The sequence below is a fragment of the Drosophila obscura genome, unplaced genomic scaffold (genome assembly GCF_018151105.1).
Source record: "Drosophila obscura isolate BZ-5 IFL unplaced genomic scaffold, ASM1815110v1 contig_186, whole genome shotgun sequence".
In the NCBI taxonomy this organism is placed as follows: Eukaryota; Metazoa; Arthropoda; class Insecta; order Diptera; family Drosophilidae; genus Drosophila; species Drosophila obscura.
In genome coordinates, this window is record NW_024542774.1 from 3,647,776 (window position 1) to 3,669,116 (window position 21,341).

General features: G+C 42.4%; 1 protein-coding gene across 9 annotated transcripts; it reads left to right on the forward strand.

Annotated features, from left to right (window-relative positions):
- The first annotated feature begins 2,897 nt into the window (after positions 1-2,897).
- Positions 2,898-20,862, forward strand: LOC111078872. 9 transcript variants are annotated; one of them, XM_022373796.2, is made up of 9 exons: positions 3,679-3,798; positions 16,363-16,534; positions 17,737-18,084; positions 18,847-18,974; positions 19,030-19,273; positions 19,344-19,458; positions 19,524-19,665; positions 19,755-19,828; positions 19,892-20,862. In XM_022373796.2, exons 1-9 carry the CDS (start codon positions 3,781-3,783, stop codon positions 20,088-20,090), a joined length of 1,440 nt encoding a protein of 479 aa, XP_022229488.2. In that variant the 5' UTR covers positions 3,679-3,780; the 3' UTR covers positions 20,091-20,862. The 9 variants fall into 9 exon arrangements, with proteins under 9 accessions (XP_022229486.2, XP_022229492.2, XP_022229494.2 ...); XM_022373798.2 differs by lacking the exon at positions 3,679-3,798 and adding an exon at positions 13,738-13,925; XM_022373794.2 differs by lacking the exon at positions 16,363-16,534 and having other exon boundaries at positions 2,898-3,798.
- The last annotated feature ends 479 nt before the right edge of the window (positions 20,863-21,341 follow it).

The window sequence follows — 21,341 nt, forward strand, 5'->3', positions numbered from 1 at the left end:
TAAATATATTTATGAATATTGTAAAAATTGCAACAGAACATGAAAAAAATGGAATGCATCAGCAAACAAACAAATAAACAAGAACAAACAGAAATTTCTTTGAAAAAAAATACACAAACATTTTAAAAACCTCGAAACAAAAAACCAATTGTTTTATTTTTTCGACCAAAAAAAATTATATTATTTTCTTTTTTATTTTGTTGGGAACTTTTCTGGTTTCTAGATTGGCTTACAAGAATTTCTACAGACACACAGCTTCATCATTCCCTCTCATTGATACGAATTGACTCAAAGGATGCTATTCCCACTTGTGTGTTTGCCTTTGCTGTAGTTGATGATTATCACTGAGCTCCAAAGTCAAGTTAATTAAGTTGTAGCCAGAGTCCATACATACTCGTATAAAGGGATGGATAGTCAAGGATCTGCGGCCAGCCCCCAAACTGGAACTGGAGAAACCCCCAGGCCCAGGCACGACATTTGCGCACACAACTTTAATGCGATAAGAATTTAAGAAGTAATACATGTAATGTATACCCAATAAACCACCAAACAAGAGATTTCATCATGAAGAAATTCGTCTATATAAATATGTTATATATAACGAAATATGAATGTTATTCTTGATGTCCAATATACCATAACCGTATGTACCTATAACCCAGGCAAGTAGTTGGCCCCCACACTTTTCCTTAATTCGGAACTGCACTAAATGTCTACGAGAATAATCGAATCCTGTATAACCCCGTATTGATACCGACGTTGAACGATTCCTTCAGCTATTTGAACAATTAATTGTCAGGCGTGTTATTAATCCGATATCTGAATATGTGTGGAAAGCAATTGTAGGCACTGAACGAATTCAATTTTAAACGATATATGTATGTATTTGGATATTATAGGACATGCAAAAAGAGATATACATATAGATACTAAAGCATTTTGAATAAATATAAAGTATGTATACAATTTAGTGATAAATACTGCTGACAAGAATGGTTTTATGACTTGATTTTAATATTATTTTTAATTATCATGATATTTGTAGCGTTCTGAAAACCCAAAGGACTATATTTGCTGTATCTTAATTTCAGTATTAATATTAAGTGTTTATTTAATTTTAATCTTGGTCGGCAAACACATACACTGAAAATATTCCGGTATTTCCGAACTGAAGCGACAAATTGAAATGTTTTAGACCTAAGTGAGCATAATTGTTAAACATTATATAACGAGTATCGACGATATATTGAAATACCTAAAGCTTTACCTACCACAATGTGCAGTGCAACAGTACAGCTGCAGTCATAACTATATAGTCACATCAAAACACCTAAATCAAAACTATAATTTCATCCCATGGGAAAAACTCAACTGAAACTTATATATGAACTGTAACTTCTAAGCCCTAAATTGTAATTCAACTGATTGAATATTAATATCCAACTGGAACTGAAGCTGTTTGTATCAACGAACTTCTCAAGAGACATTATTAAATAGAACAATGCAGTGAGAACAAGCGAAAAGTATTAGGGTGGTACTGCTACCCCTAATCAGATCACTGTAAGCAACAAACAGAGAATCAAATGCCACAACTAATTCCATACTCGATCCGTGTGATCTGAGAACACAAGCAGAAACCGATATGAACCTAAAATAACAATTTTAATAATAATTCTATTCACTTAACAGGCAAGAACTAAAAACAATAAAAACAAAAACAGAATATACAAACTAAATGAGAAATGTAATTTTTTTATTTGCCAATCCTCTTCGGCGATGTGGGAATATTTTGGAAGGGTGTAGTTTAATAGTGAACTTAAACCAGTATTGCAAGTCGACTGCAACAGAGTATCCTGGCGGAAACAGGGCTTTTGTAGCTTAAAATATTTTCCTTATTGGGCTCAAAATAGAATACAAAATATTTTGTATTCAGCCTTTTATACAACTAAACAAATCCTGATTGCAAAAGGGGAAAAAAAAATCGATGACTTAATGATGCATTGACATGAATTGAACACCATCACCAGTGCAATTGAGCTTGTGCCCTTTTTATAATTTTTTATAATTTTTATTTAAACCAACCTCAAAATTAGATCTGAGAAAATTGGTCAGGTCAAAAAAAGTGAATTCATCTTAACAGCTGTGGCAGCCCGATTTGACTCGGTAAATCTCTGTTAAACATAACAGAGTCCTTTTTGTAGGAGCTGGCACTAATGCGTGGTTATAACAGGAGTCTGCGTATACGTGATATAAACGGCGAAAAACAAAACATTATGTACATTATATATACATTACATTACATGCTACATGCCATTACATTTCATGTAAAGCACTAATATTTCTATCCTGTTGTAGCACCATTGGAGAAGTGTAGACTGATTTTTTTAATTTACCACCATAAATAGGCTATTTATTTATAAATCTGCACATGCAGCCGAAAAGCTACTGCCGAAAGCTTTTTTCGCGCTTTTTACTTACATATGTAGTTGACGTAGTAGTTTTAAATACATACTACATGTCGAGAAAGAGAACGAAAATAAAATTTACAGAAATCGTGCATTTAATAATATTAATAAATTAATTTAAACGTGTTTAAAAAAATAGAAAAAATTATAAATTTAAAATATTGCGAGTAAAATAAATAATCAGCTGGATTCTAAGCGTGAGAGAGACGGACACATGGGCGAAGTGTGATGGGGATGGGTTGGTGGGTTGTTGTACGAGTATTTTGTTTGTTTTGCTTTGCTTCGGCCTTTGTCGTTGTTATTGGTGTCATCGTCGTCGTCGGCATTTGGCATCGTGTTATTTTTATGCCCTCACGAGAAGCTGTCGTCTTCCGCTGCCTCTTCGTCGTCTTCTTGTTCCCACTGTACGCCCGAGTCTGTGACTGCGGCTGCACTTTCCGCCTTCGTCTCAGTCGTCAACAGGACATCGAGCAGTGCAAGTCGACTGTGTCGCACGTGGATGTGGCAGATGTTGTTGGTGTAGCCGTAGCCGTAGCCCCGTGTTGCCATTGCCATTGCCGTTGCCGTTGCATTGACAGTGAGTGAAGCAGAGTGCAGTTTTGGATTTTGTAAAGTTTCGATTTGTTGCCGTTGCCGTTACTGTTGCCGCTGCTTCTGGCTGTATACCCGTGTCCTTGTCCTTGCGCCGCGTGTTTTATCCTTAGCCTTGCTCACGGTCAGGTACCACATCCCCACACCGCATACCCTTAAACCAGCTCATTCGGTAGCCATTCACGAGTGCACTCAGGTCGCAGTCCTCACCCAGCCTCCGCCAATTGAATGCAAAAGTTCAGGCTATTCCGAGCGCTAAAAGCCACCTTTCCCACCCCGAAGATATTTGGAATCCGTGCATTAGCATTAACATAAACTGCCTGGGATCGACATCGAGACAACACACAAGAAAAGAGCCGGATGCGGGCTGCCATGCCACACCACCACCACCACTGCCACATGTCATAAGTCAACCACAAGGCTGCTGCTTTAGCTGCTCCTCTTGTCCCCTCCCAGCTCTGGGGCAGAGCTCACGGATGCCGCTGCAATATGCATTTATCCGCTCAGTAAAAGCGTGAGTGCAGGGGAGAGATGAGCGAACGCGGCAGCGGAGGCACCGTCACCGGTGGCCGTCATGCCCGGGTCAGTCCCACGCCCGGACGTGGCAGCAAGATTGCGTACACGCCATGTCCGCGCTCCGAGCCGCCACAGGATCTGGACCTGACGGTGCCGCCACCAGGGCGCAATTGCCTGGCCATACCAATGTCTTCGCTGCAGACGGCCAATGGACCCAGCAACAAAGGTAAGTCGTGATCGAGGTCAGGGTCAATCAAATAAAGAAGAAGAAGAGATAAAATCTGGTAAATCTGTGAAATGTGTCTCACCTGACACTAAACGGGCTAATGAACACATGGGACACGGTTTTGGCATGTAATTGTTATGGTTGTTCTCTTTGGGTTTTGATCTGTTCTGGGTCTAGGTCTAGGCATCCAATCGAACCATTTGTTCCCGGCAATCAAAACGAATAGTTGCGAAAATATATTTTTACCTTAGCTTCTGTGGGCTTTATGCGTCTCGTCTCGTTCCGTTCCGTTCTTTTTCTTTCCCATATTTTCCCCCGCTTTTATTTCATTCTTCCCGTCGAACAAATTTGCATGCAACTTTTTGCAGCTGGCAATGGGTGGCACGTGACTTTGATTGCCATTTCATTGTCTTCGGCAATCATCAAAACGCAAACAAAACTTTGTTTTTCTTTCCACACATAGATATAGAGCGTAGAGAGCGGCAGAGAGGAAAAACTGATAGTCACAAAGACCGACGCTGTCTGGCATTTCAAAATCGATTGGCAATTTGTCAGCGCTGATACACCGAAAGCCCCAAAAACCGGCAAAGCTTATATTAAAGATCACAGAACTAGATTTGAATGCCACCAAAATAGATTTCAATGAAATTGTTGGTACGAGTATTCTCGTAGTAAGATTACAGCAAGGGTTTTATCTATGGGATTAGAAAAAGTTCCTTCAAGCCTTGCAGCAGGTCGGACAGGTTGGACCACTTTGTCATTCATGGCATTCTCTCAGATTAAATTATTTATGCTATGCTATCGTACCAATTTTAGGTTCCACATTTTACATTCTGAAATATCAGCTTGCAATATTTATCAATTTTTTTTATCTGTTCTCACAGATGCCTCGTCAATAGTTTATAATTCCCAGATGATTGTTAACCAATTTAATGAACACACAAATGAGAGCACCGTCTAGGACAGAAACGGAAAAGAGTTTCAGGCTGGAACGGGCAGGCTCGTAATTGTGACAGAGCACTGGACCGTGTGATACTAATTAATCTGGCCCCAATCTCTTTGTTTTTTTCCGTCTCTGGTTAATTAAATTTTTTGCCCAAGGCGCACAGAAAAGTCAATAAATGGGGTAATAAACAACCCCCTAGATCCTTCCTGCAGCGACCCCCTGAAGTAGGCAACGGAAACGTTCGCTCAGCGTGCAACGCTGCGTATGATTTATGCAACGTTTCAGAAGCTGTTGCATATGCATAGCAGCATTTTTGCAGGTGAGCAAGCAGAGCAGGAGAAGCGGGAAAACGTGAAACAGAAGCAGCAATTGCACCGCAATGCAACAATGGGAAATTCCATAGAAAAACGCAAACAAACAGTAAATTGAAAAGCCAACTAGAAGGAAAGCCAACGGCATCCATGCCACTCACGAAACAACAGCAACACAATTTGGATGCACTTCAGAGGCTTAAAGACCTTTTGGCTATGGAAAAGGGTATCCCAGCAGCAGCAACAATCATTGAGTGGGTGTTTGTTTCTTGGATCTCTGCCAAACATGCAGCGAACAGGAAGGACGGACGGATGGACTGACTTACTCAGCTCGGACAATGGTTACATTGATAACTAGCTGGCGACATGGCATCCCACTTCATTTATCAAAATTTATGACTCTGCCAACGGCCGCAAAGCAATTGCATCCGCAACAAAGATGCAGATTGCAACTGCCATTGCCGCTGCCACTGCAGGTGTTCAATTCTTTGGCAAGAACTTTGACAGAACTTTGGCTCCACCAATTGATACATTCATTTAGTTTTTTTTCTCGCCGCTTTCGTCTCATCCTTGGACTCTGTCCATTGGAGGTCCGATTGCCATGCAGTTGGCAGTGACAGGCAAAGGGCAAGACCGCAGTAAGGTCAACCTCATTATAGCTGACTCACACAGACTGTTGTTGCAGTTGTAGCAGGTCAGCCAGAACAGACCTTAGCTTGTGTCAGCTTTAGAAAAATCCAATTCTGGATTCATTCAATTCATCGCAGACTAAGTTGGGGATAATTGCACTCTGATGCATTTGAGTTTGAGCCCGTCAAAGTATTTCGGGCCAAATATTTATAGCAGACTTTTCGCCTCATTTGCCAGATACTCTTTAGATCCATTCCCATAAAAACTTTGTTTGTCAATTAAACTATAAATATTTCTTTGCTCACTTTGGGTATGGGTTAATCTTGGGGGCTTCTCCTTCGATTTCATGCTCTATTTAGTGCCCAAGTGCCCAGACATGCTCTGGGCTGGTTCCTCCCTTTATAGCTTCTCTCCCCTGCTTCATATTTAATCCACTTGGCAGCCTCTTCACGCTCAGATTTATTTATGCAGCGACCAAAAATGCTATAAAGAAATGTGCTTTCCATTTATATACTTTATATGTACATATGCATATTGTTTGTGTGGGGAGGACTCAAATAATTCAAGGGAAATCTAACAATAAAAATCTGTAATGCATATGCCTGGTTAAGGACTCCATAAAACCCTCCTTGAGCCACAAAATGTATCCATTTACGATGGTGGAGCTGAAGCCTCCACATACACGTGGAATTGATGGTCTGGCCGCGCTCACAGTCGCGGTAGTCCCAACTTTTTTCCTGGCCTCCCTCACAATCTTCTCTTGTCGTCGAACGAATGATGAAGAAATGCGCAAATAAAGTGAATGCCAAAGCATGAATCCTGATGCTGCAGCACCCATTTCCGACTTACTTACCACCCAACAACGCCATCCCTACTTCCCTGCTGAGAATGCATTCAATGGAGGGTCACGTAAATGAAAGACTGACTTTGGGGTGGTATAAATTGTAGGTAACGCGAATATATCCACAAAAAGTAAAAAAATATATTAATAAATAGCTATGTAATGGGTCACTTCTCTATAGATCTTCATATATACTTAAATTTAGTATTCATTTAGGATTCAGTAGGTATCCGCTGCTTCGCATAAGTTCCGAGATTTTTGGGAATGGCTTGTCTTGGGAATGCCAATGTTTTGGGTGATTCATGAGAGATAGGTATGTTCTGTATTGAAGATTTAAAGAGCGGGGAGTGACTACATTTATTAGGTGTTACGATTTGGAAGTCTGGTACTAAAGTTCAGTGTGGAGAGATATCGATTAAATTATAATGGTCTCTTATAATCCTCTTTAAAAACTTTCGACGCAGTTGGCTCTCCCAGTATGAACCAAAAAGAGCTCAAATAGGTCTCAGTAAAACCGGAAAATTACCTCAAATCGCGCTCACAAGTTATGCTAAAGAAAATTGGTTGGAAAAGTTTTACTCTTCTTAATCCCAGCAAGATTTTCCCTCCGCACTGCCTCTCATTTGTTTAATTTTGTATGATTTTATGCCATTTTCTTGGGGAAACTTTGTTCAGCATGCAAATGCAATAAGGGAAAGGCAAGCAAGGCAAGCCCAAAAAGAAACCAAATTGAGTTTTCATGCTGCACAGACACACAAAAAAAGACGCCATTATATGTACATACAGGCACGCTCTCAATGCCGCTTATTAAAGATGAATGCAAAGCTGTTAAAGTGAAAAATCGCTGACACCGGCAAGAGGGAGCTGCTCTTAACAGCTCTTCACGCTCGCTTTCCCTCTGTCGCTAGGCGCCCTCTCTGCCCACTTTGCCTCTCACAATTTGTTGGTTTTTGCGACAAAGTTTCGACGCTCATCACTTGAGCGATGGTGATAAGCTGTTCTGATGAGCCGGGGCCAAGCCCAGGGACGCCCAAAATTAGTTGAAGCCAGAGTCAGGGGATGAATCTTTGTGTTTGTGGATAATTGATTTGTTGCAATCGTTCGGGATGATTAATGCTTTTGGGTAAATCTCACAAAAAATACTTCACAAACTAAAAATTCTTGCGAATTCGCATGGCTCCGCTTCCCATAAAACGGATTAAAGAGCGAACAAATTGACCAAGGCCATTGGAATATGGTCCCAATAATGTATCGCAAGACTGTGGGCGTGGATGAAACTAGATAAAGGAAAAAAACTAAAAGAAATTAAGAAATATTGGAAAATTTCAAGAATGTGAGCTCTCGTTGTAACATTCTTGGGAGGATATAACTGATTTTCTGAAATAAATTTTATTCTCGTTTATTTTAAAATAAGCTTTATAAGTGTTTCGATTGATTATGCTCGAGATGTGGATCCGCGTAAAATAATTCGCTTCATTGCACCCCAAACGAAATACACTTTATGATACCATTGCCATACAATTTTATACAAATAAATTCCAGAATTTTACGATTTCCATTGTTGTGGATTTTTGTGAATTATTACTTGCCAGAGCCATAAATATCAGGGCCTGCTTTTGTCTGAGCCTTGATTTCAGCGCTTATTATGAATAATGACAGCAGAAATTAGTTTGGGATTTTGTCTGCCTGCTCAACGAATAAAAAAAAGAAGGAAAATATGAAAAGAAGTTCACATTTGATTGACATGTAACTTGGTCTTTGTTATCGGCGGTTGAGCCAAATTTATGGCTGCCTGCGCGAGGCCCAGTTATCAATCAGAACACCTTTGCGAGGTATTCCTTTTTCGTCAGTTTGCTGACACCTGTTGAGAGCTGCACCACGTACAATGTATCGCAACGCCGTGCAGAAGTTCTGGGACAGTGGCCAATTCAATCCCGGCTTCGAGTGTGACTCTGAGGCGGTCCTGAATTGCGAGCGGACCCACACGAAGCGCAACAAATTGGCAACGCTGATGAGCTGGCTCAGGCAGTTCAACGAGCCCCCACCCGAGCCCCTCAAATGCGACTATATGAGTGAGTCTACAAAACATACACATATAGAGTACGTTCATATATACCTAAGTGCATGGGGTCGGTTCGAGGGGCGGCTGCCTGCCTTTAAGTGCAAACCAATTTCATGTAAATTGTGCAAATGCTCTCCTTTTCTCTGTCCAACATTGTGTGCGTGCTTATGGCAATTTCCTGTGGGATAGAGGCGGATGCGGGGGGCACAGCACTGACTGTTTGTTATGTGAGGTTACGGCCACTTGTGTCAGCATACCCATAATGGTCCGGAATTATTTATATATCAGCATTTTGGCTCTTGCCAATGGCTAACAAGTTTTTATGCCGCAATTTCTGCCTCTATTTGGTAATTGGATATTTGTTATGCTATGCAAATATCATGTGAAATATCGTAACGCATTATGCGGTGTGAAAGGCAAATAATAGAAACAATTACCCTAGGAAGTGACACTTATGGGAAAACTAGAATAAATTATAGCAATCTATGCAGGTTTTTTTCTGCAGGACAAATGCAAGTGAATCTTTCCAAAAGTAGTTGTGGAGTCCTTTCTGATCGTTTAGTGACTTCGTGTAACTATTTCTACGTACAATTTGAGCCCTTGAACTCTGCATCTAATCTGTAGACATTCGTAAAAACTACAGTTAAAGTTGTAGTTATTTTTAAAGCTTAAAAAAGTTTTATCACCGGGTATAAAAAAAATGTAAAAACGTTGTTTACCATAAAAGTTTTCTGCACGTTTTATCAGCCTCTGTCGCCATAAACCTCAATGCAGTTGCCACATTTTCCTTCTGTTACAACAGACATATGTACACTCACACACACTCACTCTTACATGACACAAATACACAACACACATTCACATAAAGAAACCGTTTCCGGCCGCAACATTTACGCGGTGTTTCATTGCGATTTCGGTGCTGGGTCTTTGGGTCTGTTTTTGGTATTTACACGTAATTTGCACAACATTTTTCAATTTTATGTTCGCGGAAACGGAATGATGCCGTTATTTATGCTCTCCCTTTGTGCGGCGGCCATCTTGTCAGCCCTCTGGCAACCCACTGCGTCTCCCTCATCCATAGGCGTGGGGCAAGCAGTTGGCGAGAATTGAAACTGATGCAGCCAGAGCTAAAGTGCTGACACAGATTTACTTGCAATTTGCACTGCCATTTAATGGTCTCTCTTTCTTCGTTTCCCCATCATAATTCCGGTTCCCATCTCTCTCTAATATTTTTAGTTAATGGTAGAGCTAATGGAATTCGGAATTCCATACGCGTATCAGGGGGTTCCCTGCTTGCAGGGAGCCACAAAAGGGTGAATAAGCCCCGCTGGGTGACGTCGGGGATGCCCTCGTTCTAACCAACTGATAGATACGAACTACCTTTCGCACCCTCTAGCACATTCCCTCGTAGGTTCCCTGTCCATCAACCGCCTATCTTTGACATCCGCTTATCAGAATCAAAACACAGGGGCAAAAGTCTGTTCTTTTTAACTCTTTTCTGGATTGACATGCATCACATGCAACGGGGCTGGACAGCGGGTGGAAGGGCAGTGAGGGTCTACAATGAGAGCGTCATGTGAGCGTTAGTCATGGAGCTGAAAAACTGATTTTTAAACATAAAGATGGGTCGACTATAGGATACCTATTACCAGAATTTAGGGGAACTTAGGGAAATGAATAGAAAACAAAGAACTAAATGAAATTGATCATGATATGCAGTTTTGACTCTCTTATACTATGTATGTATATATGTACATACATATGTATTACATTAAACTACCAGATGAACCAATATACCACTTGATTCTCTCTCCGCATGAAATGCAAAGCTGATGAACGCATTTTCCGACTGCCTGTAACCGCAAATATAATGAACAAACTCAAATAAACAAACTGTGTGGCATAAATTAGGCAGAACATTCTGATTATAGCCTGGCGGAGGACTCAATAACTAACAATCAAAATGACATTTGCCATGACAGCCTAACCAAAGGCCTCAGTACAATTTAAGAAACCGTAATGCCAGAGAAGAAAGAGCTGGTGGGAGCAAGAGAGAGGGAAAAAGAGAGAGAGAGAGCAAAATCACGTGCCTAGCACCAACTTCGAAAAGAATAAAAAAAAAAGCAAAAGAGCAACAAGAGACGGTAAAAGTTACGACCTGCTTAAACGTGCACAATGTCAGAAGCAAAAGCAGTGGCACGGGACGGAAGAGCAGCAGACAGAAGGCAGAGAGAGAGAGAGAGAGAATAGAAAAATTTATGCACACGTTAAGCAGCACATAACGGAAATCTGAAAAGCCAACTTAAGATTTAGTGGGCAGTGCATAACGGATGGAAAACGGCGACACTTCCAACACTTTTCCCAGTGCTCCACAAGTAAAGCAGCACCACCTCCACCAGCAGCACTTGAGAAGGCCATGAAAGCGGAATTCATTTGAATTTATAAAGCATGGATTTTCATTTAGATCGTGTCCCTAAGGGTGGTGTGAGGAGGAAGCATAAGTACTAGTACTTGGAAAAGCAAGGCTTTTGCGTCGATAAGCTAATAAACCAAATCCCCGAGCCACAATCAACGAAGCAATCAAGTGAGGAGGAACATTAAATTATACGGATAGAGCATAAAAAGTAATCCCAAGTTTGTGGTTTTTTATAGGGTATTTCCACAGCTGATTAACTTCGCTGCAGCAGTCACTTAGTGGCAGGACAGTGGAATTGTTGCGTGTTGTTTGCCGCAGTTAGTCCGCATGCAACCCAAAAGTGAAGCAGACTGGGAAGAGCAGGTCCTGGGGCAGGGTCATCTCGCACAGCACTAATCCCAGCCCTGCTGCATGGCAATTGCTGTCGGGGAAAGAGGCAGGGAAAGCGCCTCAACTTAGACACATGTAAATCACATCTGGCCTCTAGGGCTCCGGGCCAGTTCAAGTCGAAAACGGACAGGACAGTCTAAAGCCCCAAAACCTCACAGATGCGGCTCGCTCTTGTTGCACTTGAGTTGGAGCTTAGCCAAACTGTAGAGAAATTATTTCTAAATATGTACATTATTTCTTGCTGGGTCATGAATAAACCCGAAATACCCGTATCTGGAAATCATTTCACTGTGACATATTAATCGCTTTTCGGCCGTGTCCGTGTGTCCTGCCACAAAATGGTTGGGAATTTCCTCTTGAATTACGAATATTGATTAGCTGGCATAATGAATGCCAAATCTGTTTGCTTAACAAATGGGGCAATGAATGGATTTTCCTTTTAATTTAAGAATTAATGCCATTTTGCGGGTAGTCTGTTCGTAAATAAGCTAGCAATAGCCGACTGGCAAATCTGAAATTGGGAAGTTTTATCTTCGATTTGAAATAAAGCGGAAACTGAGCCTGAAACGTTTCACAGAGAGAATACCCTAGCACTCTCCAACTGGCAAAAATGAGGCTCATTTATTGCAGTCCACCAATTAGTGGACAAATAAAAAACTAACAAAAAAAAAATGGAATGACTTCCGGTTGGCAGAGTCAAACTTTTGGCAATGGGGTACGAACGTTGGGGCTAGGAAATAAAAGTGGCTGGGAGTGGGCGCACTTTGAACAGGGAATGGTTACCACATAGACAGGATATAATCAATAAAAACCCCCATCGGAGAGCAAGGGTTAGCTGTGAAACACAGTAGAGTACGAAGCAATAAAAGCTACGAAAGGAAAGGAAGAGAATGCCACAGGGCGATATTAATCAGATTTACCCTCAACAGAAAGAAAATACCTTCCTCTATAGCTCTGCCAAGTGCCCTTTTCCACTCACGTCGCCTGGCCTACTTATGCTCCGATTTTACTCAAATTACTGCGCCTTTGGCTTGGGACGTTTTAGATTCGATTTCAATTTCATTTGGCGATAATTAATGGCGTTTCGTTTCCCACAAATGTATGTATATAAAATATATGCCTATAAATCCATTAATACTTAATAAACTTGACAAAAAACAGTCACAGTTGCGGTCCGTCACAAGCGGCGAATGCGCAACAAGTGACGAACACAACAAGAGGCCAGAGCTTTCAGTCTGCCGTTCGTACGCTTGTTTTTGGTTCTGTTCTGTCATTTTTCATATATTTAAGTTATAGAGTCGCATACAAAGTTAATGAAAAACGCTCGCCGTGCGAACGATGAGAGATCTGACAGCGCCGTCGCCAGACGTCATGGCCGCCTGTCAGCGGAAAAGCTCTCCAAGTGCCAGTTGTATATCTGCCGCGTCGCGACGCGGGCAAAGCGGTTTTCATGTTCGTACAACATTCATAATTCCTTGAGCTGTTGCGTCGGCAGGAGCGCGTGGGATAAAGCGTGTGAATATTGGAAAAACCTTAAAGGGGTCCACGTTCCCCGTTACGGTCTCCCGATTTCTCCATTGATTGCCACCTGCCCTCGCACCCGGTGACGCATAGCTAGACTACATATCTGGATAGTGCTCGTTTATGTGTCGTGACTCGGGTCTGCACACGTATTTGGAATTAACCCAATTAGCGGGCCGAACAGTCCTAGTCTGAATATTACGCACAAACGAAACAGCCGTAACCTAAAGCGAACCACGGTCGGTCTGTGCCTCTGCGTCCTTGTGTCCTGTGCATTTGTGCGGCTAAAACTGGTTGAAACCAATTTGGCAATCGGCAAATACCACGAAGTTTCGCACTTGACATATAAATATGTGAATTAATTAGATTATAATGCGAATTAAATTAAAACCCCATTGAGCGTAGTGTTGTCGATTCTATTGTGGTCCAATAAACGCATAATTTGGCAGATTTATGTATTTGTGAAAGCATACCAATACAAAAATAAAAAATGACAACAAAGAATGGAATATATTCCAAGTGAAAATTCAAAGAGTGTCAAAGTTACGGATATACCCCCCAATAAAGGGTAGCACTGGTGGCGTAGTTTTTTGTTTATTTGCTCAATTGTATCCAGTCTATATTCAAATACAGATATTCAGCTGAAGCATTATGGGTGTGGTGATCAAATCAAGTCAAGGCAAATCATTCGGTCATGGTTTGGCCGATTGAGAAAGGTGAAACAAGTGCATCTAATTTTGTTAGTTGCCCAAGTGCTTTGGATTTCGTACTGTTTGGGATCCCCAAGAGCGTTGGATTTCGTACTGTTTGGGATCCAGTGCACGCATGGAATTTTGAATACTTTACAGATGTTTAAGGGGCTCAAAATATCCATCATCGAATGAGTTGACTAACAAAATATCAAAATAGAAAACAAAAACAGACAGCGGAATAAATGAATTGACTCTTTTAGCAATCAGATTTCAGATTTCAGATTGCCAATCGCCAGAGCCAGGCACATGTATCTATATGTAGGTATCGGCCATATTCAGATGTGGTATAGCACCCAAATCACATACACTTTACACACACACACACACACACACCCACTAATGCACGTGATATGTATGTATGTAGCTTACGATGTACACAAGGCAAGGTCAAGGGCCGTCCGATCCGTCTACCTTCCCTGTCTAGGTCATGCTCAGAACAGCACCCTCTCCACCCCACGCTCTCTCACTCTCTCACTCTTTCGCTCTTTGTTGGGAAAATTCTAATTTTATAATTTTTGTGACTCTTCTTCTTGCTCGTTTTGGTTTATTTTGGCAGAGAAGAAAACGCAAAATTGTATTTCATTAGCTTGTTTATTTTTGGCCAGAAAACGAAACGAAATGCGGCTTCCCAAATTGTTTTCCTTTTTATTCTTTGGTTATTATCTCTCTCGCCTCGCTCTTGCCCCGCTGATCTCTTGGACACTTGATTGTGTGACTTATATGTGCATATGTGTGCATGCACTATTATTGCTGTAACTGGGGTCGTAAAAACAATTAATTGTAGTGGGGCTCAGCCACTTGAAAATGCTGTAAAAATGTTTACGATCCATTTTGGCGTGGTTCTGTTTGATTCCTGGTTTGCTTGATGGCCTGCGTGATTGAGGGAGTGCTGAAAACAGAGCTTAAGTGGGTGCCAAAATTAATTCTGCTGATGGAAATGCAGTTGGGGCATTTGGCAATTTGCGTTATGGTGCGTATGAGTAATAAACTGACGGAAACCCACTTGGTACAAAGAAATTTGCACATAATGGAAGTGAAAATTATGCTTTCCTAATGGCTTAATCATACTCTTAGTTATTATGTGAAAACTTTATCAGATTCCTTACGGATTCCTCGTTACACATCAAGTTTAATGAGATTAGCCGGAATTGCCTTAAGTTCGTTAAGAAAAGCCAAGAGTTCCCTCTTCCCTCTGGTTCCTTTCCTTCACACGCTTTCTTTAATTTTCAATTGAGTTACCCTGGCAACGTGGAAACACCCTTTTCATGCTTCATTTGAGCCTGCCAGCAAGCTGTTTATAAATGGCCCCAGCACTTGGCTAAGCACTTTTAAATTTGTACTCAAAGTGGGCTCCCCCCGTTCCGTTCTGCGCTCGGAAGCAGCTGTCTAAATTTATCGCGCCAGGCAATCAATAAGCGACCATAAAACTAATTGCGCCGTGTCTTGAACTAATTACACTCACACAAACGTGTCTCAGGATACCCCACTGACGCCTAACAGCCAAGAGTACCTTTACACTTAGCTTGAAGGCATTTGTAATTGCCAGGCATTTGGAATTCCACTTTTCCCGCTTTTTCTCGCTTCTTCCGGTTTTCCCTCTTCCCCTTTCACTTTTCCATTTTTTTGTGTGTTGCCCTTTGCTTCTTACGTATCCTGCAAGTTCGGTTCAGTTTGGTTCAGTTAAATAATTTTGAGACGGAAACCGGCAATTTCCGTAAGCCGTAAGCCGTTGGCTTCTCACACGCACTCAGACTTGGCACATACACGTCTGTACATACCAACACCAACACTTACACAAACAAACACCCCAAAAGCCATTTGGGCCACGACCAAGTCAACGAACCGGAAGGCGATGAAAAGTTTGCGTGCATAAGAAGCTCCACACTCGCCCTCGCAGAGCAGGGTGTGTAGTCGTCGACACTTTTCTGTGGGTACAAGTGGGTAGTTATAAATTAATTGGTATTCATTCCATGCCATCATATACACATAAATATGTACATTCATAGTATTACTATAGTAATGAAAATGAACTGTGAGAACTAAACAAAATCTGCGCGTATGATATGAAAGACAATCTTGGATTGGTTGTGCTCATATTGAAACTATTCTTCCCAATAATTAATTTAATGCTAATGTTGATAGGGTATCCACAAGTCGACCCTTTCCCCCTTAAGTTAACCAAAGAACAAGGAGATAACTTTTCTCCGCCTGCGATCATTCCGTATCATTATTTTATGTCCTTGGGTAAGGGCAAATAAATGGCAAGTTCTTTAAAAGAAAAATTAATACGAATTCCACCTAATAACAAAGTTAACAAAACAAAGCGAAAGCGCAACAAAGGAAACGCAAATAACGGAAAGTAATTTAAATGAAATCCACAGCCACACACCACAACAAATGAGATAACAAACAAAAAAGAGCCGGGAAAACGAGAGAGGCACACAGCCACATAAACGAAAAAAGAAACAAACCAACAAACATACATACACACCAATACTCACCCACACACACACACACACAACTGGCGGGAACACAAACGCCCACAAGATACTGTGGTCAATAGTATCGGAGGGACACGAACAACAGCACCACCACCCACACCACAACGACAAGTCTCGTCTCTCACACTGAGTAGCGTAGCCGTACCACATACTCGTACCACACGATACTCACGATGAATTTAATGTTCCGCAAGAATTTCCGCGAGGGGGCAAGCAAGGCTGGCGGCGGTGGCGGGAAGCTACAGTCGAAGGCGAACCGGACGAAGCGGTCGCGGGACATGGGCCTCGTGCAGCAGCCGGAGGAGATCCACTACCGAACACACCTGTTCTTCTCACCCAATCGTCCTGGCTATGACGTGGGCGAAGGTAAATTGACGTTCGCCTTGCGGCACTAACAACAGCAGCAACAGCAGCAGCCAGCAGCAACAACAGCACAAGCAAATGTTCCGTTTCTCCTAGCGCCCATTTCAATCATCCACAAACATGGCTCACCTTCGCCCACTCCGACTCCCCTTTCCATTCTCATTCTCATTCACTTTTTCCTATCCGTCTCTCTATTTATTTTTATTCCGTTTTGCATTCGCTTGAGCGTGGCCCTCCGTCACTTGTGCTCCATTAACCCCGCATTTACATTTCATCCATTTGCAGTGCATTCAATTGAAATGTATCCATCAGTTCCACAAACAGCTAACGGGTAGGGCAGATGCTCACAGGTGGGAAGGTAATGGAGGAGTAAATATGTATGAGCGATATAATCGGAGATAAATAATTGCAAGTTTAATCGATTGGCTGACAGTTTTATTGTAGCGTTCAAATTGTCGTTAATTTTAATAATATTTCAATGAAAATAATTATACAGGCATTCGAATACCATTACCCCACCGTTTGAGCATTCAAAAATGAGAATAGAAGATTCCAAAAGTATTCCAAGTAGAATAACCTATGCCTAGATGCCTCCTGAATTCCTGCATTCCATTCACCTGTCATCTTCAATGCATGTGCCAGTGCCTGTGCCTGAGCCTGTGTAGGTCTTCCTACTAGAAGGGGTGTGAGTGGAAGCATAAGCTAATCTTTTGATTTCCAGTTGGCTTGGCTTCAGGGGCACAGGGCACACACTCGTACAGAAAAAGCTAGAGCACAGCCGAATGTAAGTTCTTTTTTTTTTTGTGTTTCCCCCTAACTTTTGCACTTCCTGCTCCCCCTGGCAATGGCCTTGAATCTCAGTTTGGTGGAAGGAGAAGAGGGGTTGGTGTGGCTAAGAGTTGGAATAAATCCAACAAAAGGCCAGAGCTTCCACTTACCTACCCCAAAGCTGATGAAACTGATGAATGTGTCTGTCTTGTCTTGTCCCCTGTGAATAATAGCAGCTAGGGAGAGGGAATCGAATCCCTGGAGCCAACTCTCCCGAACATCATCCAGCTCCATGGAAAGCCAACCTAATTGTTATTTATTATTTTCCCCTCCACACACACACTCGCACACACACACACACACTCATTTCGTATGTTGTTTGTTGTTTGACTGCTGCGTGTTTGTGTCCTTATAAATATCGAGAGAATCCATTGCAGAACGATGTAGCGCATTCTCAGGCATACCAAGCACCCCGATATCGAGCACAGCCACGTCATTCGCCCTGCCCGGCAACTTGCCCTATGAGTTGGACGCTCCACAGCCGCTGGTCGACCGCCGGCCATCCTTTTCCCTGATGCGTTGGAATAGCAGTAGCAGCGGACCGGGTACTGTCAGCAGCAGTGCGAATAACAGTTTGCTACGCCTGCAGCAGCAGCATCAGCAGCAGCAGCAGCAGCAGCATCATCACTTGGCAACAGCAACAACAACCTTGGGATACGGTGATGCAACAGTGGCCAATGCAACAACCACGTTGCTAACGGCCGCGGCTGCAGCCACGCGGCAAGGTTTGAATATCCTCAACTATCCCCCACCATAGACTCGATCCGACTGGATATGATCTCAACTAGTTGTTGTTGTTGCTGCCCAATCGATCAGCCACTAACGTCATTGCCACGCACCCACACACACCCACACACTCACACACACTCACACACACACACACACAAAGCAAAGCTCCTCTAGTTTCCACCCACAACATGCAACTCACAAATACCAAAACTTATACAAATTTCCAAAACTAAATTCTGCTTTTTGTCGCACGTTGTAGCTAATCTACCGATAACGATGCCGATGCCGATTACGATTTCTTTTGTTCGGAATATCGGTTGTTCGACTCTTGTTTTACTTACTTACCTTTTGACCCTGTTTTTTTTACTAAAAGCTAGACATTTACTCGGAGTGGCGAGAATGCTTCTTCGCAGCCAAAGCTTTCAGCATTTTGGTTGGCAACTGTTTTGGGAACCCAACTAACTTGCACACAAACACCACACCACACCACACCACAGAAAGAGCATTGGGTGGAGCCAATAAAATATAATGATCGTTGTCCTATAACTTTACTAATCTCTATGCTAACAGAGGCTTTTCGATGCTTCACTAGCGCCCTGGATCAAATCAATGAGAGGCTTTCGTCATTAGAGTGTTGTAATTTTCATCGAAAGCTTGCCAGCTGTTCCGTTGGTTAAACTATTCAACTAAATTGCTAACTGTACTCGTGCTAGGCTTATTAAACTCGCTCGCTAATGTACTGTTACGGCGTTTTTCAGTGAACTTTGGCGGTGGTGGCCTCACTGGAGTCACGCGAGCCGAGCCGATCTCCCTGGCCACATTGGATCGGGACTGCTTCATCATTCCGGTGCATAGTGTGGACCGCTTCCTGCCGGCTGGTATACCTGTAAGTCAGACCATCACCGCTAACAGCACTGCGAGACCACAGCTCTCTCTTGTAGATACCCGCTCTGAGTGCCGATGGCAAGACAGCCAGTCCGCTGAGCGTTCTGGAAGTCTCCGATCCGAAATTATGCATCCTGGTGCATTTGATGAGTCCGTTGGAGGCCATCGATCCCGTCATGGAGTCACCCTTGGCGCACCCGCTGCTCAAGCAGCGTTCGATTGCCTCCGAGCTGGTGACGGAGGTGCAGCAGGCCAACACAGCTGTGGGCGGCATGCTCCTGGCCAACATGGAGAAGAGCTGTAAGTGCGACTCTTTTCTCTCTTGGAAGTAGAGGGACTACTCGATTAATTGCCTTTTTATATTTCGCAGCCGAGTTCCCATTCATCTCGTACTATCTCATCAATACGATGCAAACGGATCCTTCCAGCTTCTATGCCAGCCTACGCGTCTCATCGCTGTCCAAGTTCGAGCCCAAGGCCCTCAAGTCAGTTGAATGTACATGAATGTTTCCCCAGATATTTTCAATCTTCAATTTGAAACCCATTTCAGATACACTGCCGCCCACACTTTGGATCTCTACAGCGAGGTGGCGTCCATTTGCCGGCCGCCGCTGGTTCTGCCTTCAAACGAGGCGGGGAGCTTCAAGAAATCGCAGACCGCGGCCACCGGCTACATTATAACAGTGTTCAAGGCAGGTGGTTAGGGGTGGGGGGGGCGCTGACGCCAGCCCGGTCGAATGATTCCACGGATTTCATGAAAAATTCAATTTTAATTCCGCAGGTGTTCGAGGGCGACGATGGCGAGCGGTTTGAAAAGAATTGGCTGTACTGGACAGGCGCCCGGATGCTGTACAGGTAAGAGGGCGATGGCCTGGAATTTTATTGTTGATTCCTTCACTCGTGCATGCAACATTTCAGATACTTGCCACGTGCGGCGGGTCTGCGGCGCATCACCCTACACAAGAGCACCTCACAGAAGGGCGACAAGATGTACCTCCTGGTCTGTGAGTGTGCGGACTTGCTCAAGGATATCTCGTTGGCCGCCTTCCTCATCCCGGCCATGCGGGCCAGGCTCTGCGGCTACACGGGACTCTATCGACCAATACAGGCCTTCTAGATGGGATCTAGATGGCCCAATATTTTTCTATCAGCTATAAATAGTTTAGTTTAGTTTAGTTCCGACTAAAATGAAACTAAAATGAAACAAACACTGCAATACGAATGCGATGGACTCTGCACCCGTTACGTGATTCTGATTCGATATTTACTAGGCCTAAGCCAATTTTAAAACTCTCTCAACTCTCAGATACGGATCTGCATCTGCCAATTAAGAACACACACTCGATAGGCGTATCATAAGTAGGTGACAATATACTCAAGGTAACTCATATCGTCTGTTTGTCTGATTTTGCTATCAAATGTCGGGGGGGAGACAGACCAGACCCAATTAATAGGACCATATCTAGTGTGAGTTGCAACTTGCAAGCGAAGAACTTCCATTTTAGCCACAATAAATAGCGAATCAATCAGAACTATATGTATACGTATTCGAACCTAGATATATCAAGAGAGTTTATCACAACTTCGTATGTATTGTACTTACTATGTAGTAAACACAAAAACAACAAACAAACAAAAATATAAACGCTGAATTTTTCGCGCTGAAAAGTAGGCTAACAAAAACCGCAAACCAAGAGTCAATTCTTAGCATAAAACGTAGAAAATTTTGTCAAACTGTCAAACTGGGGGGAAGGTTTCAGAGCAGAAAAGCCGCAATTGAGGTCGGGGGAAAACTTTGCCCAAATCTAACAGAAATCTGCCAAAAATAAGCAAAAAAAAAAAAAACAAACAAAAACCAAAAATCTACTCCGTTCGAGGTTCAACAAAAATTATATAAAATTTCACTTTTATATACTCGTATGTAGGCTAAGACGAAGATGCTGGCCAAAACCAAAGTTTTTCAATAATTAATTAGCAAATTATTGCTTGGCTAAAGCTTGCCACTAAGCATACCTATTAAGAGACATACTAAATAGCTTAATGATATATAAATATATACATACAACTATAGAGAGAAAGAGAGAGTATACGTGCTGGTGAACTTGCTAGGAAGACTAGGCTCATGGATTCTGTTGTAGGGACATATAATTTTGCACAATGAAAACAATATCAAAAAGTGCTGTGATAATTAAACTAAAGCAGAGAGGAGCAACACAACAAAAAGATAAACCAAATGTATCTTTCGTTCGTATTCCTTACACGACCGAATGGAATGGGATAGTGAAAGAATGCAACATAATTTCATATAATTTGTGGGGGGACTAATGCGATTCAAACCAGTCAAAGACAATTATTCCATCTAAGTAGC

Bases quoted from the DNA above. Each gene is read 5' to 3' on its own strand.
- LOC111078872 (XM_022373794.2), top strand. From the start codon at position 3,588: ATGAGCGAACGCGGCAGCGGAGGCACCGTCACCGGTGGCCGTCATGCC. The intron at 19,274-19,343 runs GTAAGTGCGACT...TATATTTCGCAG, and splicing joins GGCCAACATGGAGAAGAGCT to CCGAGTTCCCATTCATCTCG. The intron at 19,459-19,523 runs GTCAGTTGAATG...AACCCATTTCAG, and splicing joins TTCGAGCCCAAGGCCCTCAA to ATACACTGCCGCCCACACTT.